This window comes from Aotus nancymaae, unplaced genomic scaffold (genome assembly GCF_030222135.1).
Source record: "Aotus nancymaae isolate 86718 unplaced genomic scaffold, 86718_ANA_hifiasm-v0.15.2.pri h1tg000067l, whole genome shotgun sequence".
Classification (NCBI taxonomy): Eukaryota; Metazoa; Chordata; class Mammalia; order Primates; family Aotidae; genus Aotus; species Aotus nancymaae.
In genome coordinates, this window is record NW_026988482.1 from 38,974,662 (window position 1) to 38,999,440 (window position 24,779).

A 24,779-nucleotide genomic window follows, 5' to 3' on the forward strand; every position below is an offset into this window, starting at 1 on the left:
TCATAAATTAGTTCAACCTCTGTGAAAAACAGTTGGGAGATTTCTTTTCTCTTTTCTTTTTCTTTCTTTCTTTCTTTCTTTCTTTTTTTTTTTGAGACAGAACCTCACTCTGCTGCCCAGGCTGGAGGGCAATGGCGTGATCTCGGCTCACTGCAACCTCTGCCTCCCGGGTTCAAGCGATTCTCCTGCCTCGGCCACACAAGTAGCTAGGACTACAGGTGCATGCCACCACACCCAGCTAATTTTTGTATTTTTAGTAGAGATGGGATTTCACCATATTGGGGCAGGCTGGTCTCAAACTCCTGACCTCGTGATCTGCCCACCGTGGCCTCCCAAAGTGCTGGGATTACAGGCGTAAGCCACCATGCCCAGCCCTGGTGATTTCTGAAAGAACTAAAAACAGAATTACCATTTGACTCAGCAATCCATTACTGAGTATATATCAAAAAGAAAATAAATCATTCAACCAAAAACACCTGCACTAACATGTTTATTGCAGCACTATTCACAATAGCAAAGATGGAATCAGGTGCCCATTAATGGTGGATTGGATTTTAAAAATACGATCTGTATACATGATGGAATATTATGCAACCACAAAAAAGAATGTAATCATGTCCTTTGCAGCAATACAGATGCAGCTGGAGGCCATTTTCCTAAGTGAATTAACACAGAAACAAAAACCGAATACCATATGCTCTTGCTTATAATTGGGAGTGGAACATTGGGTACACATGGACATAAAGACAGAAATAATGGACACTGGTGACTCCGAAAGAGAAGAGGGAGGGAAGGAAAATCTATCTATTGAATACTGCATTCACTGTTGGGGTGATGTGTTCAAACGAAGCCTACAACTCAACACAATATATCAGTGTAACAAATTTGCACATGTACCTCCTGAATCTAAAATTTCAAAGTAAGTAAATAAAAAAGGCCAGCTCTGCAGAAGGGAACCCATGTCTAATGGCAGAGAACCGACAGCTTCAGTCATGTGAGAACAGAGGCTCATAAGATAAAAAGGTACAACAGTATTGGGTCAGCTTCAAGATGCTTAACTATAACCCTGTCCGTCCACCCACATTTGATCATCTATGCTACATAAAAAATAAAAGACAGAGAGACAGACACAGGACTACTTACCTTAGCTATAAAACTCGCACTTCCAGGCCAGTACCAGAGGATGGAGTGCATTTCCCACAGTAACCACCGCATTTCCCTATGACTCGGGTACCATCCTGCAAGGAGATGCATCATCTTAGGCTACCTGCTTGGTTAGTGTTTTCAGGGCCTGCACTAGCTTTCTGGGAAAATGTTCTTATACACACAGTAAGTGGGCCTTCTGAACTGACATGAAGCCCATCATACTCACCATGGTCTAAAGCAGGGGCTGGCAAACTTCAGCTTGTGAGCCAAATCCAGCCCACCACCTGTTTTTGTGTGGCTTGCAAGCTAAGGATGATTTTTATATTTTTAAACAATTGAGAAAAAGTAAACTAAAAATAATATTTCTTGACACATAAAATCATATGAAATTCAAATTTCAGTATCTATTAATAAAGTTTTATTGGAACACAGCCACATTCATTTATTTACCTGATGTCTATAGCTGCTTTCATGCTGTAAAAACAGAATTGAGTCTCAGCTTCACACTGCTGCTTGGTGCAGAACAAATCACAGTGACATTGTTTTAATGTGAGAGTGTTTTGAGCACCATGTGTATTGCTAGATCATTACACTTTATGTGCTTATTACCAGTGTATACCATTATGACAAACCAAGAAAAGAAGAGAAATGTGGACTTTAAATGTTACACTTTTAAGGTAGAATGGCATGTGGATTATTTTGTTATCAAATTTAGATGACAAAGTATTGTGATTATTATGAAATGACACTATAGCTGTGCTAAAAGAATACCATATATACCATCACCAACCTAAATACTCATCACGATATTTCCAACTCACAGGAAAGCAATAGTCAAAAATTTAGAAAATTTAAAATGGAATATATCACCATAGCATATCCCTCAACAAAAAATAAAAATAAATAAGTTTCCAGGTTGCTCATTTGTTAGCCAAGCAAGAAAAACAATTTGCTAATTGTGAATTCATTAAATTCTGTTTAACTGCAACATCTGAAGAAATGTGTCCAGAGAAAACAAACTTAACTACCCTTTTGGCAAGGACTATTGCTTAAAAAGCTAGTAACATTGAGAACCACATCAATAGACAATTAAAAAACAAGCCAGGTTATTTTGAGTGGTTTTCACTGGCTTTTGATGAGTCAACACATATTACTGATGTTATTCAGATGTTATCATTTCTTTGAGGAGAAAATGCCCAGTCTGAAGTGTCTAAAGAATTAGTCTCTACGAATAGTCTAGTGGAACTAGTGGAATAGTGGAATAGTTTGTGAAACAAGTACAGGTGAGAATATTTCAAAAGGTTGAGAAAGACCTGCAGATCAATGGAAGTGGAATCTGGTAAGATGTGTTCACAACTGATGGTAGTAAAAATATGCATGGAGCATAAAAAGCTTTAGTTGGACAAATTTACAAAGTTGGTGCAGCTGTTCAATGTTTAAAGCCAATGGTTATTCACTGTATTATTCATTTGCGAGTACTTTGTGGAAAATATTTGACCTATCAAGTGCTATAGAATTAGTAGTGTCAATTGTGAACTTTATTTTTTATCATGGACTTACCCATCATCTGTTTTGTGAATTTCTTTTGTCAGAACTGATGGCTTACTTTACTACTTGTAAGCCATCAAATTGCTGTGTAGTCAGACCTCGACTTGTCCTACTACACAGCAATTTGATGGCTTACAAGTAGTAAAATTTTACTCTGATTTTTGAGCTCAGGGTCAAGATTATAATTTTTTGAATTAGAATTGCTCTCAGTCACTGTAATTCAACACTTAATGTCTCTGAATATTAGCTTTTACTTCAGAGTTGATCATGTTTCTTAATGAATTGTACCTAAAATTACAGGGCAAAATTGTACTTATAGGCAAAACTTATACTGTGGTAAAGTAATTTCACTGACAACACTGTTTGGATCACAAGTAATGTTAGACTGTTTTACACACTTCCCATGCTGTCAAAAGTTAAAACAGGAAATCACTTCTCTATTACACACAAATTTACAGTGAATATATTTTCTGAGCTTAAACTGCAGTTCCAGCACTGTTTTTCAGACTTTGATATAAATGCAAAGGAAATCTTTATATATTAAAATCCATTTAACTAGCAACTGAGGAGCTTCCATCTCATTTTCAATTGTAAGTGATTAATACGCAATGTAGTGACATGCTAAAAGGCAAATATCAAAAGAAAACTCTAATAGAATTCTATGTATGCCCTCCAAACCATGAATATGCTTAATTAACATTATATGGTTATGGACAGATACCAGTATTTGGCAATATTAATGCATGTAGAAAGGCATTTAGAAAGACAAAATATATAATATCTCTTTTCAGCTCAGCATTAATAGATAAACATTTACAATCAATTTTGATAATAGAGAACATTGATTAAGCAAAATATTTTCCTTCCCAATATCCCATTCATCTCCTCAGGTGATCTGTATTACAAAAAGTTATACTCAATTCTTATAATTGTATTTTGAATTTAACCAATAAAAATTTTGTGCAAATTTGTTTTCTCTCTTGACATACAAATACATATATTTGCTTCTTGGCCCTTCAAGACTTAAATCTTTACCATCTGGCAATTTGCAAAGTATGCCAACTCCTAGTTTAAAGACCTGCACTCCTTAGAGTCTGTCTTTGCCTCTGCACATTCATCTGGTACAATTCTCTACTCAACACATGAATTTCTTTGGGTTGTTCTTCTGACATGCTCCTTACATTACAAGGCCTTGGCATGTGTCATTCTCTCTGATTGGAACTCTCCTCTCTCTCCTTCTCTGTGCATACTGAACCACCCCAACTTTGGCCTGGTAAATTCTTCAGAACTCAGTTCAAAGGCCATTTCCTCTGAGAAACCTTCCTGACCTGGTTATCTGCTGCAAAGCACCCTATAATTGGGTAATTCTTCCTTTAACATCTGTCATCCTACTGGAATGTCAGCAACATTATTACAAGACCAGCATCCTGTTAAAACCTGGGAGTATCCAGAACCTACCACTATGTGTGGCTCATAATGATACAAAACATACGTTTGTTAAATAAATGGATGAATAAAAGGCTGAAGCCGAATTCTTCTTTTGGAACTGCAGTTAAGAATGCCCTGCTAATCAGTTCCCCTTAAGCTTTACCATGCTGTGAAAAAGTCCTTGTTTAATTGTGACCTCATATTCCATTGCGTATAATTACCATGTCACATAATTCCACCCCTCCACCCTCTGCGCCTGCACAATATTTCATATCTTCCACTTCTGGAAATACTACTATGATGAACATATTTGTCCCTACATTTTAGGATTTTTTTGGGTTACATTCTCAGAACTAGGTCAAAAGTCATGAAGATTTGCTTCATACAGCTGAACTAAGAAACCTTCTTGAAAACAATGTATAATCTCATTTGAAAAAAAGATGAGTACAAAAATGCAATTAGAAGTAAGTTATAGTATTTGATACTACAGTAGAAAAACTATATTTAATAATTTATTATATATAACCATTTATATATCATTTATGTATAAAATTTATATATAAAATTTTTATATATTTATACATAAAATATATAGTATAATGTATTATGATAATCTTATATATATTATACTATGTATTATAATAAAATAATATAATATATAGTATATTAATATATTATAAATAACGTATTTAATATAGATCATTAACAATTATTAATTATATGTTTCAAAATAGCTAGAAGAGAAGAACTGTAATGTTCCCAACTCAAAGAGAAGATAAATGTTTGAGGTGTTGGGTATCCCAATTACTCTGATTTGATCATTACACATTGTATGCATGAATCAAAATATCACATGTATAACCAAAAATATGTACAACTATGATATATCAATAAAAGCACAAAAGAAATAAAAACTAGCGCCAGTTTAACAATAAAACAGGACAAAATATTTTCTCTTTATTTTTAAAACTTTGCATACATTTGCTGATGATTGGAACTGAGCTGGGAGTTATTTCTACCCTCCCACCTGGTCTTGGTTTTAGGGGCCTGTGGTAATTCTGGAGCTGGCCCATGCCACCAGCAACTGGATTTGACGCCAGACTAACTGGACTCCAGTGAGGAACTTTCTCACCAGGCTTAAGTATAGGGCCAGGGGCCTTTACAGGTAGGCTAAAAATGTCTTCTGTATCATCACAACTTATGCTTTACTCAAACCCTTCTGACCCAGCAGAGGAGATAACCTGAATTGGACTGCCGGAGCTTGTACTGCATCTTTAACTATCTCTTAAGCCTCAGTTCCTGGTTCATCTGTAAAATAGGGATAATAATAGTACCCCCCACAGGTTTGCTGTAAATGAGATCATGCACATAATGTGCTTAGCATAGTACTTGGCCTAATATACGTGCTCAATAAATATTAACTGCTATTATCATAGAGATATTTTTAATGTGTAAATATCCGTCATAGCCTGTTTTCAGGGAATGAGTAAAAGTCAGAGTAATTACAAAATTATAAAATTTAAAAAATAAAGCCAGTACTGGGTTTACACCATTCCTCCTATCTCCTTAATTGCTCATAAAACATAGCATATAGGTGTTTTTTTTTTCTGAATAGAGGCCTGGACATTTGCTATATATGAACATATGTATAAATGTCTAATTTCTATAGGAAGATACAGAATAAAAATTACGCTACGTAAAATGTAAATGTACAGCATTTTACTCTACTGGTCTGTGGTATGATTTGTACACTTGGCGGATAGTTGGACTTTCTTACTCTACTGGTCTGTGGTATGATTTGTACACTTGGCGGATAGTTGGACTTTCATAAGTTAACTGCAAGTTTGGAGGCAGCCAAGATTGATACATGAGAGTGGATGGCACTGAGAATATACGTGTGTTCACACGTGTGTTTATTTCAGGTACTTGAACTCCATTGTTCGCAAGTGAACTGAACAATAGGAACTGAGTCTGTCTCCTCTATGGTAACAGAACTTTCATTATTTTTTAATTTAAAAGCAATTCTTTGATTTACAGTCCTTTTTCTAGCACAGGAATGCCTGTTAGACCATATCCCTTAGAACACTGGCCCTAGTTCTTGCCTGACCCTGCAAAGTCCTGTAAGCGCCTCTCACACCCAGCCAGGACGTGATCATCCCTTCATGCTGCCTGTCTCTGAAGGCGTGTTCCAGAATCTTCTACCTGGAGGAGACCAAAATGGGCAGCTCTAAGAATGGGCATGGGGGGCTGCAGAGGAATCCTGACACGTTGTAGAGCTGAGGGTATATACTATCGCTCGCAGAGGAGCTTGAAATTCTGACATTTTCTCTCAGACCTCACCTCTAGGCCATGGTCTCCTTTCTGTCTGGGTGTCTGTCATGCAGCGATCTAAGCTGTGAGTGAGGAGTAACTTACTTGACCCCTAGATGAGCTCGTGCAACCAAAGCATTTGCCCAGAAGTCCACCCCTAACCAAGCGGTATCCCACATGACTCATTTCTAGGGTCAGGTGGTGGCCACGTGAACAGGCTCAGCTTGGGCTTACCCTGCAGTTCCATGCCTTTCCCACCAGCTGTCTCAAGCAAGCTCCCTTCCTTAGTCACCTTGGCCAACTTCTGAAACAATATGGCAAGCCTCAGGGCTATGAAAACTTTATAACATTAATAGCTAATACTTGTGCTCCTGCTATTTGCCTACTAGGATACCAGCAGCTTTACATTTTTATTTCATTTAAGCTTCACAAGAACCCAGTGAGAAAGGGCTACTACAGTCCCCCATTTACAGATGAACAAACAGTTCCCCTCTCCCCTCTCCTATTTTCCCAGAAGTTAAATAACTTGCCCAAGATGGCAGAGCCAGTGGGCACAGACTCTGGCAGTCAGATTTCAGAGTCCACGTGCTTCACCTCTGTGCTCTGCAGCCACTGATGGTTTTCACTGTGGCACCAAGGGCTGAGCCTGCTGCAGGCTGGAGAGGCTGATTCCACCACCTGCTCCACTTAACCTACCAAGAATTTGGCCTTATTTTCACTTTGTTGTTCCAATCTCCTGGTGATGGCACAGCTGGGAGGAAGATGCAGATTTAATGCATGTAAGCTACCTAATAAATAGTAGCTATTTTAACTATAATTAGGTTAAAACCAGAGAAAGCGTGCTCTCCATTGCTCACAAGGGAGTGAACAGTGAACTTGATATTGAGACTGATTTTGACCAGCTCTGCCCTTGGAAGTGAGACAGCATCGCTGTTCTCCAAGTGCTGCTGGAGATCTAGTTTTATCTTGACTGACTACAGCTCTCCTTTAGTTTTGCTTGGGGAAAACATTTATTTGCCAAGGAGCTTTGGAAAATTGAGGTTTTCATTGTGTTTTTTCCCTCTGTAGCTACCAACGGAAAAGTAAAAGAAAGTGAGGAATGATTATTTGAAAGCTGAAACAGGGCTATTTGGAAAATAGAGTATTATAACTGGCCAGGGTCTGAGCATCCCAGAGGAGACTGGGACACAGGCCCTCAGGGGCCAGATCATAGTAGGTATTGAGTGGGAACAGGATCTGGCACAATTCCTGAAGTGTGTTTCATGGAACCCTGGTTATTTGGGGAAATTAAAAGCTTTAACTTTGGAAAGAAGGTTTTGTGGTTGGCTTCATTTAGGCTAGTAGTTCTCACACTGTGACCCCAGATCAGGGGCATCAGCATCATCTGGGAAATGGTTACAGATGTCAATTTCTGGACTCTCCTCAGACTGATCCCATGGTGGGTTAGTTTTGTTTTGTTTCGAGATGAGATCTCACTCTTTTGCCCAGGCTGGAGTACGGTGGTGCGTTTATGGCTCAATGCAGCCTCGACCACCCAGGCGCCTCCCGAGTAGCTAAGACTACAGGTGCACACCACCACACCCAGCTATTTAATTTTTTTTTTTCTGTAGAGATTGGTTCTCCCTATGTTGCCCAAGCTGGTCTTGAACTCCTGGACTCAAGCAATCCTCCTGCCTCAGCCTTTCAAAGTGCTGGGATTCTGAGCACAAGCCACTGCATCTGGCCACGTGCTTGTGTTTTAACAAATCCTGCAGGTGATGGTGATGTACTTGCAAGTTTGAGAACCACCGCTTTAGAGGAATCCTGGTTCAAATAAAGTCACACAGGTTTCTTTCCTGTATGCTTTATCCCCCCTCACAAGCTAATGCTTACTGTGACTCTTCAGGAAGGACATACAACATACTAGCATTTTTTCCCAAATGTGTTGGGCGGTGGAAGCCTATTTTCAGGAATCATTGCTAGGAGTGTTTTTCTATGAACCACACAGGGGAAGTCAGGCATAAAGCATTGTTTTTCCAGATTGCTGGGAGCTAAAGAGGGCTCAGTCACAGCTCCCAGACACTCATAAGGAGTACCTGACAGGCCCTGGAGATTAATTTTAAGCTCAGACTCTCTGAGCTGCCAAAGTACACCAATATTAAAAAAAAAAAAATGCCTACAGGCAATTATACCCAGCTCCCTCCGACTTAGGTATCTCCCAGAAGCCTTGGGGAACAGCCGATGTAGTGATCATTCTTTCCATAAGGTGGCGCTCCTGGCCTTAATTATTTTTAGTTTCTGGCTGAAACGATAGTAACTAGCTAACAAATAGAATTACACTTTATGTTACATAGTTTACCTAGATGGGTTTCCTACAATCACATATTTATTTATTTATTTCCCTATTTTTTAACAGAGTCTCACTCTATCACCCAGGCTGCAGTGCAGTGGCACTAGACAGGAAAATTTTTTGGTTCTGGGTCACTGAAACATACAGTATATTCCAAAACATGTTGTACACAATAAAAAATTTTGTCCATAGAAAAGAAACATAATGTATACATTTTGGAGGGAAGGAATGGGGGAAGAAAATTATAATTTCGGGGCACATTCTAAAGCTCATGCAATCTCTCTCAGCTATCTTTATTCCTTTCAGTGCAAGGAAAAATATTTAATGACTAATTTTTACAAGTAATCAGTACGGCTATTTAATCAGATCGGAGGTCACTGATTGGCTTCAATGGAGAAAAGAGAGAGTCAGATAGTTTTTTTCACAGACACAAATTTACTTAATCCTGGCAGCTAGAAAAAGAGCAGATTTTCAAATCTGGGATGCCACAATTGGATATTTCTCCCCTTTCTCAGGTGAGAAAGGCAGGTTGAACTGCTTTTTTACATTTTTAGTTTGAGAATAAGTGGAAGTTTTGTGATAGCATTTCCAGATTTAGAAAATAAAAATACAGGATGCTTGATTAAATATGAGTTTCAGATAAACAACATATACATGTTTAAAGTATGTCCCATGTAATAACAGTATACTTACAGTAAATAATGTTCATTGTGTACATGTTTTGTTTTGTTTTGATTTTTGAGATGATATCTCACTTTGCAGTCAAGCCTGGAGTGCAGTGGTGCAGTCATGGCTCACTGCCCCCTCGACATCCTGGGCTCAAGGGATCCACCCACCTCAGCCTCCAAGTAGCTGGGATTACAGGCGAGTACCACCATGTCTAGCTAATTTTTAAAGGTTTTGCAAAACCGGGGTCTCACCACCTTGCCCAGACTGGTCTCGAACTCTTAGGATCAAGCGATCCTTATTGTGTATTTGAAATTCTAATTTAACCAGGTGTCCTGTATTTTATCTGGCAGTTCTGCCTTGTAATAATACGCTACTTTCCCAGCTCTCTTCTTTGTCTTCCCTTACTCACATTTCTGAGGCAACCCCAGGCAGGGCTCCTGGCTGAGGTGGGGCTGGGGAAAGGGGCCATGCTTGGGAAAACTTAGACATATTTTTCCATGAGCCGGGTTTCTGCCCCACGTTCTCAGGACTTCAGAGGGAAGGCTGTCAAGTGGCAGCGGTTTCTGACATGGCTGTACATTTGAATCACTGGGGAGTTTTGAATTCTACTTCTACCAGGGCCGCCCACTCTCAGAGGTTCTGATTCAGTTCATCTGTGTGGGAAGGACCTGGGCACGTGCATTTTAAAATTTCTCAGGTGATCCTACTGTACACCCAAGGTGAGAAACAGTACACAGTCAACATGCTCCTCGGTTCACAATGGGGTTATGTCTCAATAAACACATTGCAAGTCGAAAATATCATTAAGTCAAAAATGCATTTAATATATCTAACCTTCTGAACATTACAGTCTAGCCTAGCCTACCTTAAATGTACTCAGAACATCTGCATTAGCCTATATATAGCAGGGCAAAATCATCTAACACAAAGCCTATTTTATAATAGTGTTGAATATTTCACGTAATTTATTGAATACTGTACTGAGTGAAAAACACAACAGTTGTGTGGGTGTTCAAAGTAGAGTTTCTACTGGGCGCGTTTTGCTTTGGAACCATGGTGAAGTTGAAAACTCAAGTGGAACCCTCAAAAGTTGGGGACCATCCGCACAGCACAGTGTTTCTCAAGCTGGACTGTGCCCATCACCACCTGAAACCTTGTTCAGCTGTAGGCTCTGACTCACTTCGTCTCGGCCCCAGAATCTGCATTTCCAGCAGGCCCCGAGGTGACACTGATGCACTGCACAGACCACACCTCAAGCAGCCAGGTTTTAGAGTGTGAAAAGTTATTATTGTGGACTCTGGTGGGGGTATCTCTAACTCTCCAGATAGATCACTCAATAAGTTAGCTGTCTTCCAGCTCCATCTGTATTTCAATTTTTCTAAATAAACAGAAGAGGTCATTTCCCCTCGGTTTACAGAATGAACCACAAGCTGGCTAACTGCAAGATGTTTGAGCCACATACTCGACAGAGGTTTCTTCCTGCTTTTACCTTCCTGGCTAGGTGGTTTTTCTAATTACTTGGATGGTTCATATCTTGAGGAAGAATTCACCAGAATTGAAGAAGACGCTCACATTTTAATCACATGTAAACACTGCACCCTAGGTTTATTTCCTAAATGGTCTTCCTGACACTGTAAAACCGCTTAAGAAGGAAAGCACATTTGATTGTTACTTCAGCACAACTACCACAGTTATAAAGACGAAAGAAAGAAGAAAAAGAAGGAAAGAAAGAAAGAAGAAAAAGAAAGAAGAAAAAGAAGGAAAGAAAGAAAGAAGAAAAAGAAAGAAAGAAAGAAGAAAAAGAAAGAAAAGAGAAAGAAAGAAGGAAGGAAGGAAAAAGAAAGAAAGAAAGATCAAAATTCATCTCCCAACCAATCTGCAGAACCTTACCGGCGACTTCTTGATATCAGAGACAGCGTAATTCCCTTGTGATATCCATCTGGCAGATTCAGTTAAAGACAGGCCAGTTCCATAAAGGTTGATGCTGAAACGACCCTGGAACAGACGGCCAACAAAAGAGATTTTCAGTCCACGTGATGTCCTCAACAAAAGCAAAGGCAAAGGTGATACAATAAAAGGTACTTCGGAAAACAGAAGGATGTTATTAATTGTGATAGCTACTAATTATTGATGGCGTTTTGTTTTGTTCAGGGCCAGCCATTCTTCATGCATCATCTTAATCATCCTCAAAAGAGCTCTATGAAGGACGTTTTCTTTTCAGGGAAACTGAGGCTTAGCGGAGGTGATTAACTTTTCCAGGATACGGTAAGAGTCCAACTCACATCCTCCTGACTTCAAAGTCCTTGCTCCATTCGGCCTCCCTAACACAGCAGTCCTGATGTTGCTCACAATTACCAGATTCCTTCAGGAACAAAATGTCACAGTGTAATTTTTCTAACAAGATCTTGGTGCCAAGCTTCCTGGGCTTTCAGCTCCCTGGGGTGATTAGCACACTGCGTACTAAGCACAGCAGGGCGGGACTTCAAAGAAGAGGCGCTTTCCCCAGGACGGTCAGCAGAGGGCAGGGTTGGCTTGCTCAAGACCACTTGGGCCTGTGGGATGTGGCTTCAGGCGTAAGGGATCTTCCAAACCCCTCCAAGGGTGCCTTGCAGAACATGGCCTCTGGTGCCTCAATATTGATTTCTAAAGAGACGGTGCAGCAGAAAGACCCTCTCACTACTTTCTCCAATTGTCTCTCTCACTCTGTTTCAAAAATGACTTCGCAAAGGCATCTGAAATACTTTGTTCTTGAGACTTCTTATGCCACAATGAGCGGTTTCAGAGCTAAAAATATTACACATGAACACTCCTGATTGCTTTCTCTCTGAACCTGATGAGCTAGTACTTTGTCAAAACAGTCTTTTATAAAGCAAGAAGAGAGGCAAGGAGGAGCTCACAGCTGGTCAGACCCGCTTGTAAATAAAGTTCTTTCACCTGTGATTAGATCCTGGACAGATTTTTTTCACCTCTTGGAACCTCAGTTTGTTCATCTGTAAAATGGAAGGTACTAAAACTCTCTCCCCTCAGAGCACCGTACAGAGGACTAAATGAAAACAGCCATGTAGCATATGGCTGGCACTTAGTAGACATGCAAAGGATGGCATCTGTCCTACATTTTCTAACTGTTTTCTAAGTATTCATGTGATCTCTCCAATATAACAGTAAGCTTATTGAGAGCAGGGTATTGCTTCATTTATCGAATCAGCTATGGTTTGTAACATATGACTTGTCACTTAAATATTATATCCTAGCTCTAAGTGTAGCTTCGAGGTCTCTCAATGCCAGTTCCATAACTATTGACTAACAAGAGTTTATAAACACCTCGGGAGCACTAGATTCCACAAGATAGAGGTGACCAGAGGACTTAGTTTGGACTAAATCAGTGGTTCTCAACAGGGGACGATTTTGACCCGAGGAGAAATCTGGCAACGTCTGAAAACATTTTTGTTTGTCACAACCGTGGAGGACAGGGAGTGCTGTTGCTATTAGCATCTGGTGGGTAGAGACCAAGGACGTTGCTGTGATGCGCAGTGTGGTCCACAACAGAGAATTCTCCAGCCCGAAGTGTCAACAGTGCTGAGGCTGAGAAAACGTGTACAAAGGGGGGATTCACCCTAGAATCTTGCTCCCCTCTTTACTTTCAGTGTGATCTCAGGCAAGGTACCTATTTGTAAAATGGATTAGTAAGACTTAACCTGTGAATAGGAGGTGATTAGACAGAAGGCACAATGCATGTCACTCATTACCTGGCAGAGAGTAGGTAATATTTAAAAAATATTTTTGGGCCAGGTGCAGTGGCTTACACCTGTAATCCTAGCACTCTGGGAGGCTGAGGTGGGTGGATCACCTGATGTCAGGAGTTTGAGACCATCCTGGCCCAACATGGTGAAACCCTGTCTACTAAATACAAAAATTAGCTGGCCACGGTGGTGAGTGTCTGTAGTCCCAGCTACTCAGGAGACTGAGGCAAGAGAATCGCTTGAGCCCAGAAGGTGGAGATTGAAGTGAGCAGAGATTGTGCCACTGGACTCCAGCCTGGGTGACATAGTCAAACTCCATCTCAAATATATATATATGCGGAGGACATTATTTTTATGACAATACAGAGGTTTATGGCTATTGTGTGGCATGGCCACAAGGCTCAGATGTTTCTGATTATAGCTGCACTGAAGCCTCCTCAGATACTGAATTCTGTGTGTTGCATTATTTCATTGGCCATTTTCTTTCTTTCTTTTTTTTTTTTGAGACAGAGTCTCATTCTGTCATCCAGGCTGGAGTGCAGTGATGCGATCTTGACTCACTGCAACCTCTGCCTTCCGGGTTCAAGCGATTCTGCTACCTCAGCCTTCTGAGTAGCTGGGACTACAGGTGTGTACCACCACACCCAGCTAATTTTTTCTCTGCTAGAGACAAAGTTTCACCATGTTGGCCGGGCTGGTCTTGACCTCAAGTGATCCACCTGCCTCAGCCTCCCAAAGTGCTGGGATTACAGGTGTGAGCCACTGTGCCTGGGACCCCATTTTCTTATCTTACTACAATTCCTGCCCCCAGGAATGGGTCCCCAAGAGGTGCATTCTTGGCACTAGGATGGCCTGGGCATAATTCATAATGCCCCTCTTTTCTTCCTCCATTCTACTTCCCACTCAGACTGCCCGTCCCACTTGTAATGCAGGAGAAAGGAGACTTGATCTTTGACACTGAAGTTTTCAGGAGGTCCAGGCTGCTGACCTGGCTTCTTTCTGGACAATGCCCCCAGCTGATCTGGGCATCCAGTGTCTGAGCATGCGCAATGTACATGTCTACAAGGTCTGTCTTCCCAGAGGGGTTGATGAACCCAGAAGCAACAGGAGATCGTCCGCCTCATTCTCCTGACTTCTGCAGTTTAGGGATCCGCATTTTCAGTAAATGTCCTAGCTGATTATTCGCACTCTAAAAGTTGAGTTCCACCAGAGAAGTAAAGACCTAATGTTCTTTCTGGCTCTGCTCTGGTACATCTTTGCCCTTAAAGGCTTTATCTTCAGGGTCTAAAGGGCACACATGTTGTAACTACTACCTCCTGTTGCTGATTCTAAAGAATAGCGATTAAGAGGTACTAGATTAAGGACATGTACTAGATGGTCCTTAAAGGTTGCAAAAGATGTGCTTAGACCAAAGGGGAATCCTGTTCTCTGTAGTACAAGAGCAAACACTGCAGAAATTTTGCCTGAAAACAGAATCAGAAAGACACCTCTACTATCATGGATATGAATTCAGATACACTTAGGATCAAATCCAGACTCTACTGAGCAGCAGCTGTGTAGGTTTGGGCGAATCTTCCCAATTTCTACTCCTCACTCTCCTCTTTAAAAAGAAGGAATTCTTTTAGAATATTATGGTGATTTTTAAATATATTAAAATTTATATATATATTTAAATGCTACATTGAATAGACAATGCTGAGTACAGTGACTAACAGATAAATGCATAATAAATGCTAGCTATTAATACCATCAATAATAACAGTGTCACATCTACTGTCATTAGGATAAGAAATATTCTGGGTATGTCTTGAGGTGAGAGCTGTTGGGGAACCCCCTGTTATTAATAAATACATACACAAAGCAATAGTGGCCAATGAGGTAAAAGAAACAAATTCTGAAACACAGCATCATTCTGCTTTGATTTTTGTGCAATCACTAGGCCAAAGGCTGAACCATCCACTCTGAAGCAGTCTGCACAATCACGCGTTCTACAAACCTTTTCCTGGAAAACTGATTTGAAAAACTCACATCTTGCATCAATATAGCTGGTGCTCAACACATGTCTAAGGAGTTGAATTCTAAAAGTACCCAATATGGTTTGAAGAATCATCTGGGAAAAAATACAAATTAGCCTCTCACAAGCTTTAGGTTTTCCCATTTAGGAATTGCTTCATTGTCAGGATTTAGCAAATCAATCAGTTCATTTGTCTCTGAATTATTAAAATAAATGAATGCAAATTATTTTCATTTACTTAAGCTTCCCAAAGGATGCACATATAGAAACAGGAAAATCCTGAGATATTTGAAAAAGGCAGGACAGGGCCAATCTATTAGCCACTAAAATGCAACAGATACCAATGGGATTTTTGAAGCCATCAATTGCCCTAAAAAAAACTGCACTTCAAAAGTTTTCGATTCCTGGGTAATAGAAGAAAGGCTCTTTTTACCATTATGTCCTTTGTTTATTTTCTTTCTCCCCTAAGAGCTTCCTCTCCACTTCTCTAAAATGTTTAGCAATACTCTTCTAAAGCTTGAGGCTGAAAAAACACTTCGTTAAAAGAACATTCAGATGTGTTTGTCTTTGGACGTTCTCTGTAGTTAGGGGTAAATCCATCCTATGGAGACAGGGCTTGAGATTCTGAATGTATCACGGACTCCCAGTCTTCAGACTTTAGAAGTCTCACAGGCAAAGTGAGAAACTCTTGACAGAGTTTAACGACAGCTTTGTGAAGACCTCCTTCAAACTGAAGAGCAAACTGGCCAAGTTCTCCTGTCCAGGATCACTGAATTCATTGTTTGTCCTGCCTTCCAAGGGCAGAAGCTTCTTGCAAGGACCAATGCCTGCTTTGCAAAATTAGCCTGGGCTGATTATGACAGCATGTTTCAAAAGGCAAGTTAAAACTTGCCACGCCTTTCTCAGGCAAGAAAGTGTAGAACCACAGAATGGGCAGAAAGATTGCTGCCGAGCGGCTCTGCTGAAAAGCCATCCAGCAGAAGATGATGACTTTGCACTTCTGGCCGGAACACTGCAAACTTTGTAGATCTGAGGAAGGGGTAACAGGTTGAGTCAATGACATTCACAGAGCCCCAAGCCTTGGTCCCGGGAGATTTCTAGAATATATTATTATCTCATTGGTATTCATTGTCATGCTCTCCAATAGGCTATAAATTCCTCAAGGGATGAATGTTTGTGAGTCTCCAGTGAAAAGGATGGTGCCGGGCACAAAGTAAGCACTCAAGAAATGTCAGCTGATTTGCTGCAAAGACAATTCTAGAGCCATTTCTGACTACTATTAAGGAATCAAAGGAAACCCAGGTAAGTGTCGAAATTTTGAGATCTCTAGGTCCAACGTTTATTTCTTTAAAAAAAATTGGTTTCATGCTTATTTTGAAAAACTAAGGAAACCTGGCAAAGTTAAACTTATCAATACACCCCACTAATATTTTGCAAAAGTTCTTGCAGACTTTTTCTCTACTTATATGTTATAAGAAAATACACATGCTGTTTTGTATCTTGTTTTTTCCTGTCTAGTCTCATAAGTGTTTATATATCATGCGATATTCAGATTCATAAATAGCACTCACTTGAACTGGCTTTTGAGAGTCAATTGTCTGCATTCTTCCTAGCCCTCCATTTAGTGACATAATGGTGACAGCTTGAAATCAACTACAGGGAGAGTATTTACACCATGGCAATTGACAAATGTTACAAAATAGGGCCTTTTTTTTCTTTTTGGAAGAGTCAGTCATTAAATATTTACTAGCACTCTGCTGACTGTACAATATTCATTTTTTTAACCATCATAAATTGTTTAACCAAGCCCCTGCCACCCGAAACCTAATTTGTTTCTAAGTTGATGCATTTTGTTGAACGCAGAAGTTAGGCATGTAGCTGCCATCATTTCCTTAGGATCCACTTTCAGGTGCTGAATTATGAGATTAGACTCTAGAGCATTTGTGAGGCTCTTGATAGATGTGGTCAAATTGCCCTGCAGAGCAACTGTTCTAATCACGTTCCCAGGAACAGATGCAAATGAGGGTGTCCCTGGGGAAGGTGGGAGGTGAATCCCTGGCAAGGGGGAAGGCACCAAGGACATACCTGTGGGCACTTGGCAGCGCTGTAGCAGTCTCCGGCTGTGGCAAAAGGGACAGGATGTCCTTCGCTTGTCCTTGCAAACTGTAAGTCAGTGGCTGTGGGGTGGAGAAGGGGATAAGGGCAGGTGAGGGTAAGAGTGGGAGAAAGGCCAGGAAGGAACAAGACATTAACAAGGAGACAGAAGGGAAGAAGAAGAAGAGGGAATGGGAGAGAAAGGAGCAATATGAAGTATTAGTGAGCAAATGGATCCAGATGCTCGCTTGCTTTTTCCTCATTATATTTGTGGTTCTGAGAGCTTCGTTCCCTGGGCTTCATCAGCCCTGCCTGTCTGTCTCCCCCCAGTATGGAAGTCAAAAAGGGGGTTTCAAATGACTTTGGAATTGATTCCTACATAAATAAATATGTGAATCACCTCACTTAAACGTAGTGTAATTGGCTGGTTGAGAACCTCCTGTTATCCTGCATCTCAGGCTTCAGGCCAGCGGGAAATAAGCCAGGAAGCAAGCATTTCCAGCTACTTAGGAGCGATTCCCTGAGGTTTCCTCTGTCCTCCCATGGCCTAGGCACTATTATTGCCAAAATGTGGAGCAATTAGAACCCCCATCTTGAAATTATTAATGGCAGTTTCTCAAGTTCGGGGCTAGCCTATAATTTTTTATTTTTTAAAGAGCCAATAAATACAAGGCCAACCCTAAGTGCATGTTGTTAACCCCTATTGTAGCTCCCGAGGTGAGCTCTGCACATGGAAAGGGAGGAGTTAAACTGAGAATCCTGCAAAAGCTGTCTGCCAGGGAGACTGGAGGCCAGAGGCAGGTTTCATCTTTCTGCCTCGTCTTTCAGGAATGGCCTTAATCTTTCTACAGTTCACTACACTTTGGTGAGAGGGAAATCCCAGTGCTCCATTCTGCAAGGAAAGGGGCCCTTGCCTGCTTCAGCATGTAGAACCCTTGGGTCTTAGCTGGGGTTTTTCTAAGTGGAGAAACTGCAGACCCTTATCAGTCTAGTTGAAGGAAATTTAAAGTATCTTGGTACAAATCACGTTTAACCTATCTCAAAAGAAGAGCAAAGCAATACTATGGGTATAATGTTAATAAGGAAAAATTAATTATTCATTATTTCTGTTTTTCCTTTATTCAAGGGAACATGTTGAGGTATTTTAGCTGTCCTTAACCACTCCTATGATTAATGTCCCCAACAGAGATGCAGTGTTGGCGAGAGTATGAAATCAGCCCATGCACGGGCAAGTTTAGAAAAGGTAATTCTGTGTTCCCTTTTTCTTCTGCAAATTGACAATTGGATAAAATTAGTTTTACGCCCGTGTAAGCATGTACACTGTGCTGCTGAAAGCTGGAGTGGGGGGTGGTGAATGTTGCCCATGAATTTCTTAGCTTTGGGGTTTTGTATCTGCTGTTTATTCTACCTTGAATACTTCTGTCTGAATGGAGAGAAAATGCACACGTTCCCCCAGGACACCTCACTAACTTACTTATTATCTGCATACTAGTCAGGTCTATTCTGATTTTCTGAAAACTGGAAAATCCAGCCGCCGTGTAATCCTTCCGACATTGGCAGTCATCGCGTCGGCTCCCGTTATAGGGACATTCCGTTGGGTTGTGTAACCTAAATTATAGAGAGAATGTTCTGGTAAAGATGGGAAAGCATTTGCAGGGATCTCCAGGCCTCTGGGATCTTCTGAGCCTGGCTCTCCTACCTGTGCCCATAAACCTCGGAGAAATTCTCAGAGTCTCCATGCACCAGTGTCACGTATTCTTTGGGGTGGTCAGAGTGCATCCCTGCACAGAATATCTGAAAGACCAGAAAAAACCCATGAAGAGTGGCTCAGAAATGAGGTGATGAGAGCAGTGATCACTCACCCTAAAAATATTCTTGAAATAATGCCTGGTATCTGACATTCACCTTCAGAAGCTTTCCTCTAATGATCAGGAAATATTCACCATCTTCACTGGCACCTTTGAGTCTTTTTACCTCCTTGCAATTCTGGGGTAACTCACCTAGAAAACACAAATCACAAAAATAGGGTGTGACACTCTGAGATGTGAATTATCTGCCTACAGAATGAATGACATTGTTCACACTAAAACTTTTTAGCAAAGGGAATGATTTCTTCATTAAAAATTCCGTATTTCTAAAAAGGGCAGGCAATCAAATGAACAAAGAGAGCCTGTTCTTTGTGCTAAAGAAAGATAACTTCATTCGGCCAACTTACAGTTATAGGTATTACGGCAGGTTTTTCGTTCTTCTGGCTTCAGATCAGTGTGGCATAAGTGGCTGGGTTGGTCCTCATTGGTTAAACATTGCACGGATCTCTGCATCACTCCAATGCCACACGACACTGAGCACTGTAAGACGAATGAGAGTCAGTGGTGTAGCGACGGAATGTGGGAGGTACAGGCTTCCAGTGGTGTGGAGCTCAGCCCTGACGTCATCACGTACAGGGTGTCACTTCAGACCCTGCGTCGCTGAATATAAATAGCTGACATTTACTGAGCACTTACTATGGGCCAGTCTCTTTGCTAAGCCTTATAGATTCATATTTATGCATTTATAAAAACATATATATGTATAAAACACTTATATGTATGTATAAAACTGTGTAATTTTATAAATATCTACACACACACACACACATACACACACACACACAATTTTTTCATTTAAGCCTCACAGTAACACGATGAGATAGTATTATCATTATCCTATTTTTACAGGTGGGAGAGTGGGGCTTGAATATTAAGGAATTTGTTCAAGGTCATCGTGGAGCCAGGATTGAAACCCTAACTGCTTTCAACTCTTCATACACTTTTGCCTGATCACTTTTCAAGACTGAGAGCTGCCTGGTCCAGAGCCAGGGGTTTGTGACAATCTTCCAGGACAGTCCCAATTTAAAATATTCTGCCTTGTTGTACCCCAATGCAATGAAGTATTTCTTACATAGAACATACAGATTTCTTAACAACATAAGCAACAGTAACTAGTCCTTCTATAACTCTTATGAAGTGTCAGATTTTAAGTACTTTAAAAAATTATTTGCAGTAAAATATTACATAAAACATTTGCCATTATAACCTAAGTGCTTTGTATATACAGGCTGAATATCCCTTCTGAGTATCCCTTATTTGAAGTGCTGGGGACCGGAAGTATTTTACATTTCAGATATTTTTCAGATTTTGGAATATCTGCATTATTACTAGTTGGATATCCCTAATCTGAACATCTGAAACCTGAGATGCTCCAAGAAGTATTTCATTGGAGTGTCAAATCAGCACTAAAAATGTTGGGATTTTATAGCATTTTGGATTTATGGATTAGGGATGCTCAACCTGCATAAACTCATTTCATCTTCACAACCACCTGTTTGGCAGATGAGGAAACTGAGACACAAAAGTTATGCAACTTGCCCAAGGTTGTTCACTTGGGAAGTGGCAGAACCAGGGTTCAGATCCAGACTGTCTGGCTTCAGAGCCCACGTTTCAAGCACCAAGCCCCACTTCTGAACAGAAAGAGGTCCCTTTGATCCCTGTCAGACCATTTCAGCTTGCTAACTCCAGGGTGTCTCCTGGAAGTAGAGTTACTCAGGAGAGCGGGTTAGGCAGGACATGTTTAAGATGGGGTTGAGATCCAAGAGCTTTCAGATTTGAGCCCTCAGTCTCCTACTTACGCTCCCCCAGTTTCCAACTCTCCAGGTGGCTGAGACAGGGCACTCCCTCAGGTAGCAGGGGTGGACACTGGGGGGCTGTGTGCCCGGGCAGTTGACAGTGGTTTGGTAGCTGTACTCATAATTCTCCTTCCCGGTGTAAATCTCGCTGCACGAGACAAGCCTTTGTTTGTAGCCTTTTCCACAGGTCACTGAGCACTGTGAAGACAGGGGTTGAGAGGAGAGGTTCGAGCAGTTCCTGGGGGCAGCCCACAATAGGCCCCTGACCTCCACATCAAGCACTGACCGTGTGACTAGGCTGCAGAAAGCTGCCACTTCATTAGCTTATTTATTCATTTCAAGTGGCAGGCCCTGAGCACACAGGAGACAGGCAACCCTACAGGGTGCCTCCGGGATCTGATGCTTCCACTGGCATCTTCTGGGCCCCCACTGCAGGTGGGGGTGCCTCAAGCCCCTTCTGGGGGTTTCGAGGGGAGGAGGAGGGGGAGGTGCTCCAGCTGTCATTCATTCAGTTTGCATCTTCAGCCCAACTTCACAGGTTGGCAAAGTGCCCTTTTCTAAACCTACGATGACCACCAAATTGAGAGGGGAAGAGGATCCAGCAGCTGACCCATGAGTCAGCAATTTGAGTGTGAAATACAAGCACTGAGCCAAAGGGAACTCTGGGACTGTTTTCCTTCCCCATTTGGTGCTGTTTGCTTTCCTACCTGCCCTCCACTTAATTTCCTTCTCTCCTCTCTCTCCCTGGCCATAGATGTTTTTTTATTTTAAGACAGCGCCTTACTCTGTTGTCCAGGCTGGAGCGCAGTGGCATGATCTTGGCTCACTGCAACCTCCACCTCCCAGGATCAAGTGATTCTAGTGCCTCAGCCTCCCAAGTAGTTGGGATTACAGGTGTGCGCCACCACACCCGGCTAGGTTATAGATCTTGACTGGCATGTTACCTTTCTTCTTTTCTAGCTCTTGCTCTGTATCATGCCCTCATCTATATTCTTTTATCCTAACTCTACAGCATTTAAACATACTCAACCAATACAGAAATGGAGAAGAAATAAACATCGTACTAGTGTCCCAACTTTCAACCTCCTTAGCTCAGTTTTTTAAAATCATTTTCTATTTAAAAAATAAAACTGAGTTACAATTAATTTAGTTTTGATGGTATTTTTAGCAACAGCATCAAATAACTGGTCATCTTTTGTAAACGTGCTTCATAAAATTGGGGTAGAGTGCCAGTTATTCTCTAGACTTAGGGTTCTTGGGCGAGGGTGGGATAAACTGCCCAAAACAGTATGCCACATGGAGTATATTATGCTTTTTCTGGGATGAGGGACCACAGCTTTCACCAATTCTCAGGGCAGTTAGAAGCCACAGTGTCTGCTCTGCCCTAATGCTTCCTGTTGCTTTTAGTCACATGGTTTTCATCTACTACAACTCTTCCAGGGAAAGGCTCTCCTTGAAGAAATCCCACAGACAGGAGAGAACAAGTCCAGCCAGAGGCATGCAGAGCATCCCTGGGCCTTCCCTTCCAGTTGGCTCGAGACATAGAAATGCTCTGCGTACATTTCTTCCTTCTTTGGCTGCTGCTGTTCAAATGTCTGAAGGCCAAGTTGACACCAGGCCAGGGAAGTGTAAGGCCAGCCTGGGGTGTTTCATGCAGATGGCTAATAAACTCTGTCCAAGCTGTGGGTATCTCAGTTTCTAACCCAGTGCTTGCATGCGTTGACATCAGTTCATACTAACTTAAACAAGGCTGTGTGTTTGAGAGAGGCAAGGAATGATACTCTTCACCCCCACAAACCGGGAGCAAAAGCAGCCCCCTGGTTATTTGTGTGGGGGACCCAGTGGGAGGCAGGCATTTGCTAATGGAACTGAGCCCCAAATATGGTCAGGCTAAATGCAGAGGCCTTCACATCTCTAAAAAGAAGCTGGCAACAACAGATGCTCTCAGCTAGCTGATATCAGCATTGTGAAAATGTTGACTGCTGCTGGTTTCCTTAAACCATTTCGGAGCAGAGTTATGAAGTATTAAGAGGCTCCTCTCTGGAGAGAGAAGCTCATACTGTAGACTCTGCATGCCTTGGTGTATGTGCTTGGTTCCACATGAGCATGCATTACTTTTCTAAATTGAAAATAACAGCAAAGCAAAATAAAACAATAAGAATGTGGGCTCCCCGCATGAGCTGTACACTTCAGGCCCCGCTAGGAAAGTGCATGTGTCAATCAGGACTGACAGAGCTCTTCTTTGCCAGTCTAGCTTGGGCCTCCTCAAATTCAGGTGGAGCAGAGTTCAGGGAAAAACACAAAGAACCCTCCAGGTAACAGAGGTCCCAGAGAGAAGGCATGTCTTCTTTTCTAGAGAGAATGCTGGTGCCAGTCCCTTTTGGCACCTCTCCCCTCCGTGCAGGCTCCCTACCCTGTGGTCCTTGTATCTGTGCTAAGTGCTGTTTCCAACCCTCTAGCTGTTGCCCATAAATTTACTGACTTTTCAATTCATGATGCACCTGTGAATTTACAGAAATATGGAAGGCTTCCTTTTTCCTTTTTAATCTTCTCCCTGTCTCATCTTTCGGGAGTTATGGTTATATGAAAGCTATAGGAGTAATATGACTCAAGTCTTAGAAAAAGATCAAAACTCTTTTAGCATAATAAAAGTGCTACACAAGAGATAAGCTAAGATAAAGATATCAACGTGGCCCGGTGAAAGGTGAGATCCCCCTGCGTTGGGATCTGGATGGGTTGGAACCTATGCCTCAAACCCAACGGCAAGAACTATTCTGAACACTTGGATTCCACATGTTCCTAGCTGGCCAAGAGCAAATCAATTTCCTAAAGACCAGAACCATGTCTTCTCTTCCCTCTCTAAGGGTGTATAGTACTATTCAGGGCATACCCAGAAGATGCAGGGTTGGGGTCGAACAGGGTTTCCGAACTTCAGCACCACTGACATTTGGGCCAGATAATTCTGTATTGTGAGGGCTTCCCTGTGCAATGTAGGATGTTGAGCCCCATCCCTGGTCTCCATCTTCCAACCCTAGTCAGTAGGATCCCCTTTCCCCAGTTGTCACAACCAAAAATATCTCCAGACACTGCCAAATGTCCCCTCGAAGGACAAAACTCACAGGAATAAAGGCTAAGGAGAGATCATAGAAAAGACCCTGGGATCAGCTTTAGTGCAGGAAGCAATTCAACACCTAACACACACATCATCTAAATGCAAATATTCATCTAATTAACATATGAAATTGCTGTCCTGTCAAACTTTGAAGAGACCTAGCGGCAGCAATCATATTACCTAACAATCTTCAGTACCTTTACCATAAGTCCAGATGCCTCCCTTTCGAATCTCTAAATTCTTTTGGGCAAATGACAACTGGTTTGAATGCTACAGATCTCTCATACAGATATGAACATATTATGATGTTTGAAAATAATATAATCATGCTATTATTACTATCGGTTTATTACCAATAAAAAGGGTCTGGATAAACATTGTATACAGAAGGATATACGGAACAAATGGTACCTGAGATACTTTGGATATTATAGAAAATTATTTCATTCCTCTGAAGTTGTTTGTTAAACAGGCAAAATATATCTGGTTCATGAAAGTGCTTTGTTTGCCCCTTATAATGTTTTAACACCAAAAATTTCAGCCCCCACTTTCAAGTTAGGAAATCTCACAAGCTAGTCCAGAGTTTTAACCTCTCTTGAAACATCAGGTCTGGTAATGCTAGACCACATTTCTGCATGGCCTCAGCTGGAGGAAAGAGACTCTGCTTCCTTCACACAGCATGTGCTAGTTTGTCACAGTCCCCACCTCTCCCTGTTGTCTCCCTG

General features: G+C 41.4%; 1 protein-coding gene across 3 annotated transcripts in view; it reads right to left on the reverse strand.

The window, feature by feature from the left end:
- The window catches only part of ADAMTS9 (ADAM metallopeptidase with thrombospondin type 1 motif 9), a 177,741-nt gene that overhangs the window by 15,092 nt on the left and 137,870 nt on the right, over positions 1–24,779 (reverse strand). For all 3 annotated transcript variants that reach the window (XM_021674928.2, XM_021674927.2, XM_064367312.1), the window contains 8 exons: positions 20,946–21,140; positions 19,494–19,626; positions 19,184–19,278; positions 18,978–19,072; positions 18,753–18,886; positions 17,270–17,361; positions 11,321–11,425; positions 1,144–1,238 (listed from right to left, as the gene is read on the reverse strand). In XM_021674928.2, coding sequence (XP_021530603.1) covers positions 1,149–1,238; positions 11,321–11,425; positions 17,270–17,361; positions 18,753–18,886; positions 18,978–19,072; positions 19,184–19,278; positions 19,494–19,626; positions 20,946–21,140 — 939 coding nt within the window. In that variant the 3' untranslated portion in view covers positions 1,144–1,148. The remainder of the gene's footprint in view (positions 1–1,143; positions 1,239–11,320; positions 11,426–17,269; positions 17,362–18,752; positions 18,887–18,977; positions 19,073–19,183; positions 19,279–19,493; positions 19,627–20,945; positions 21,141–24,779) is intronic.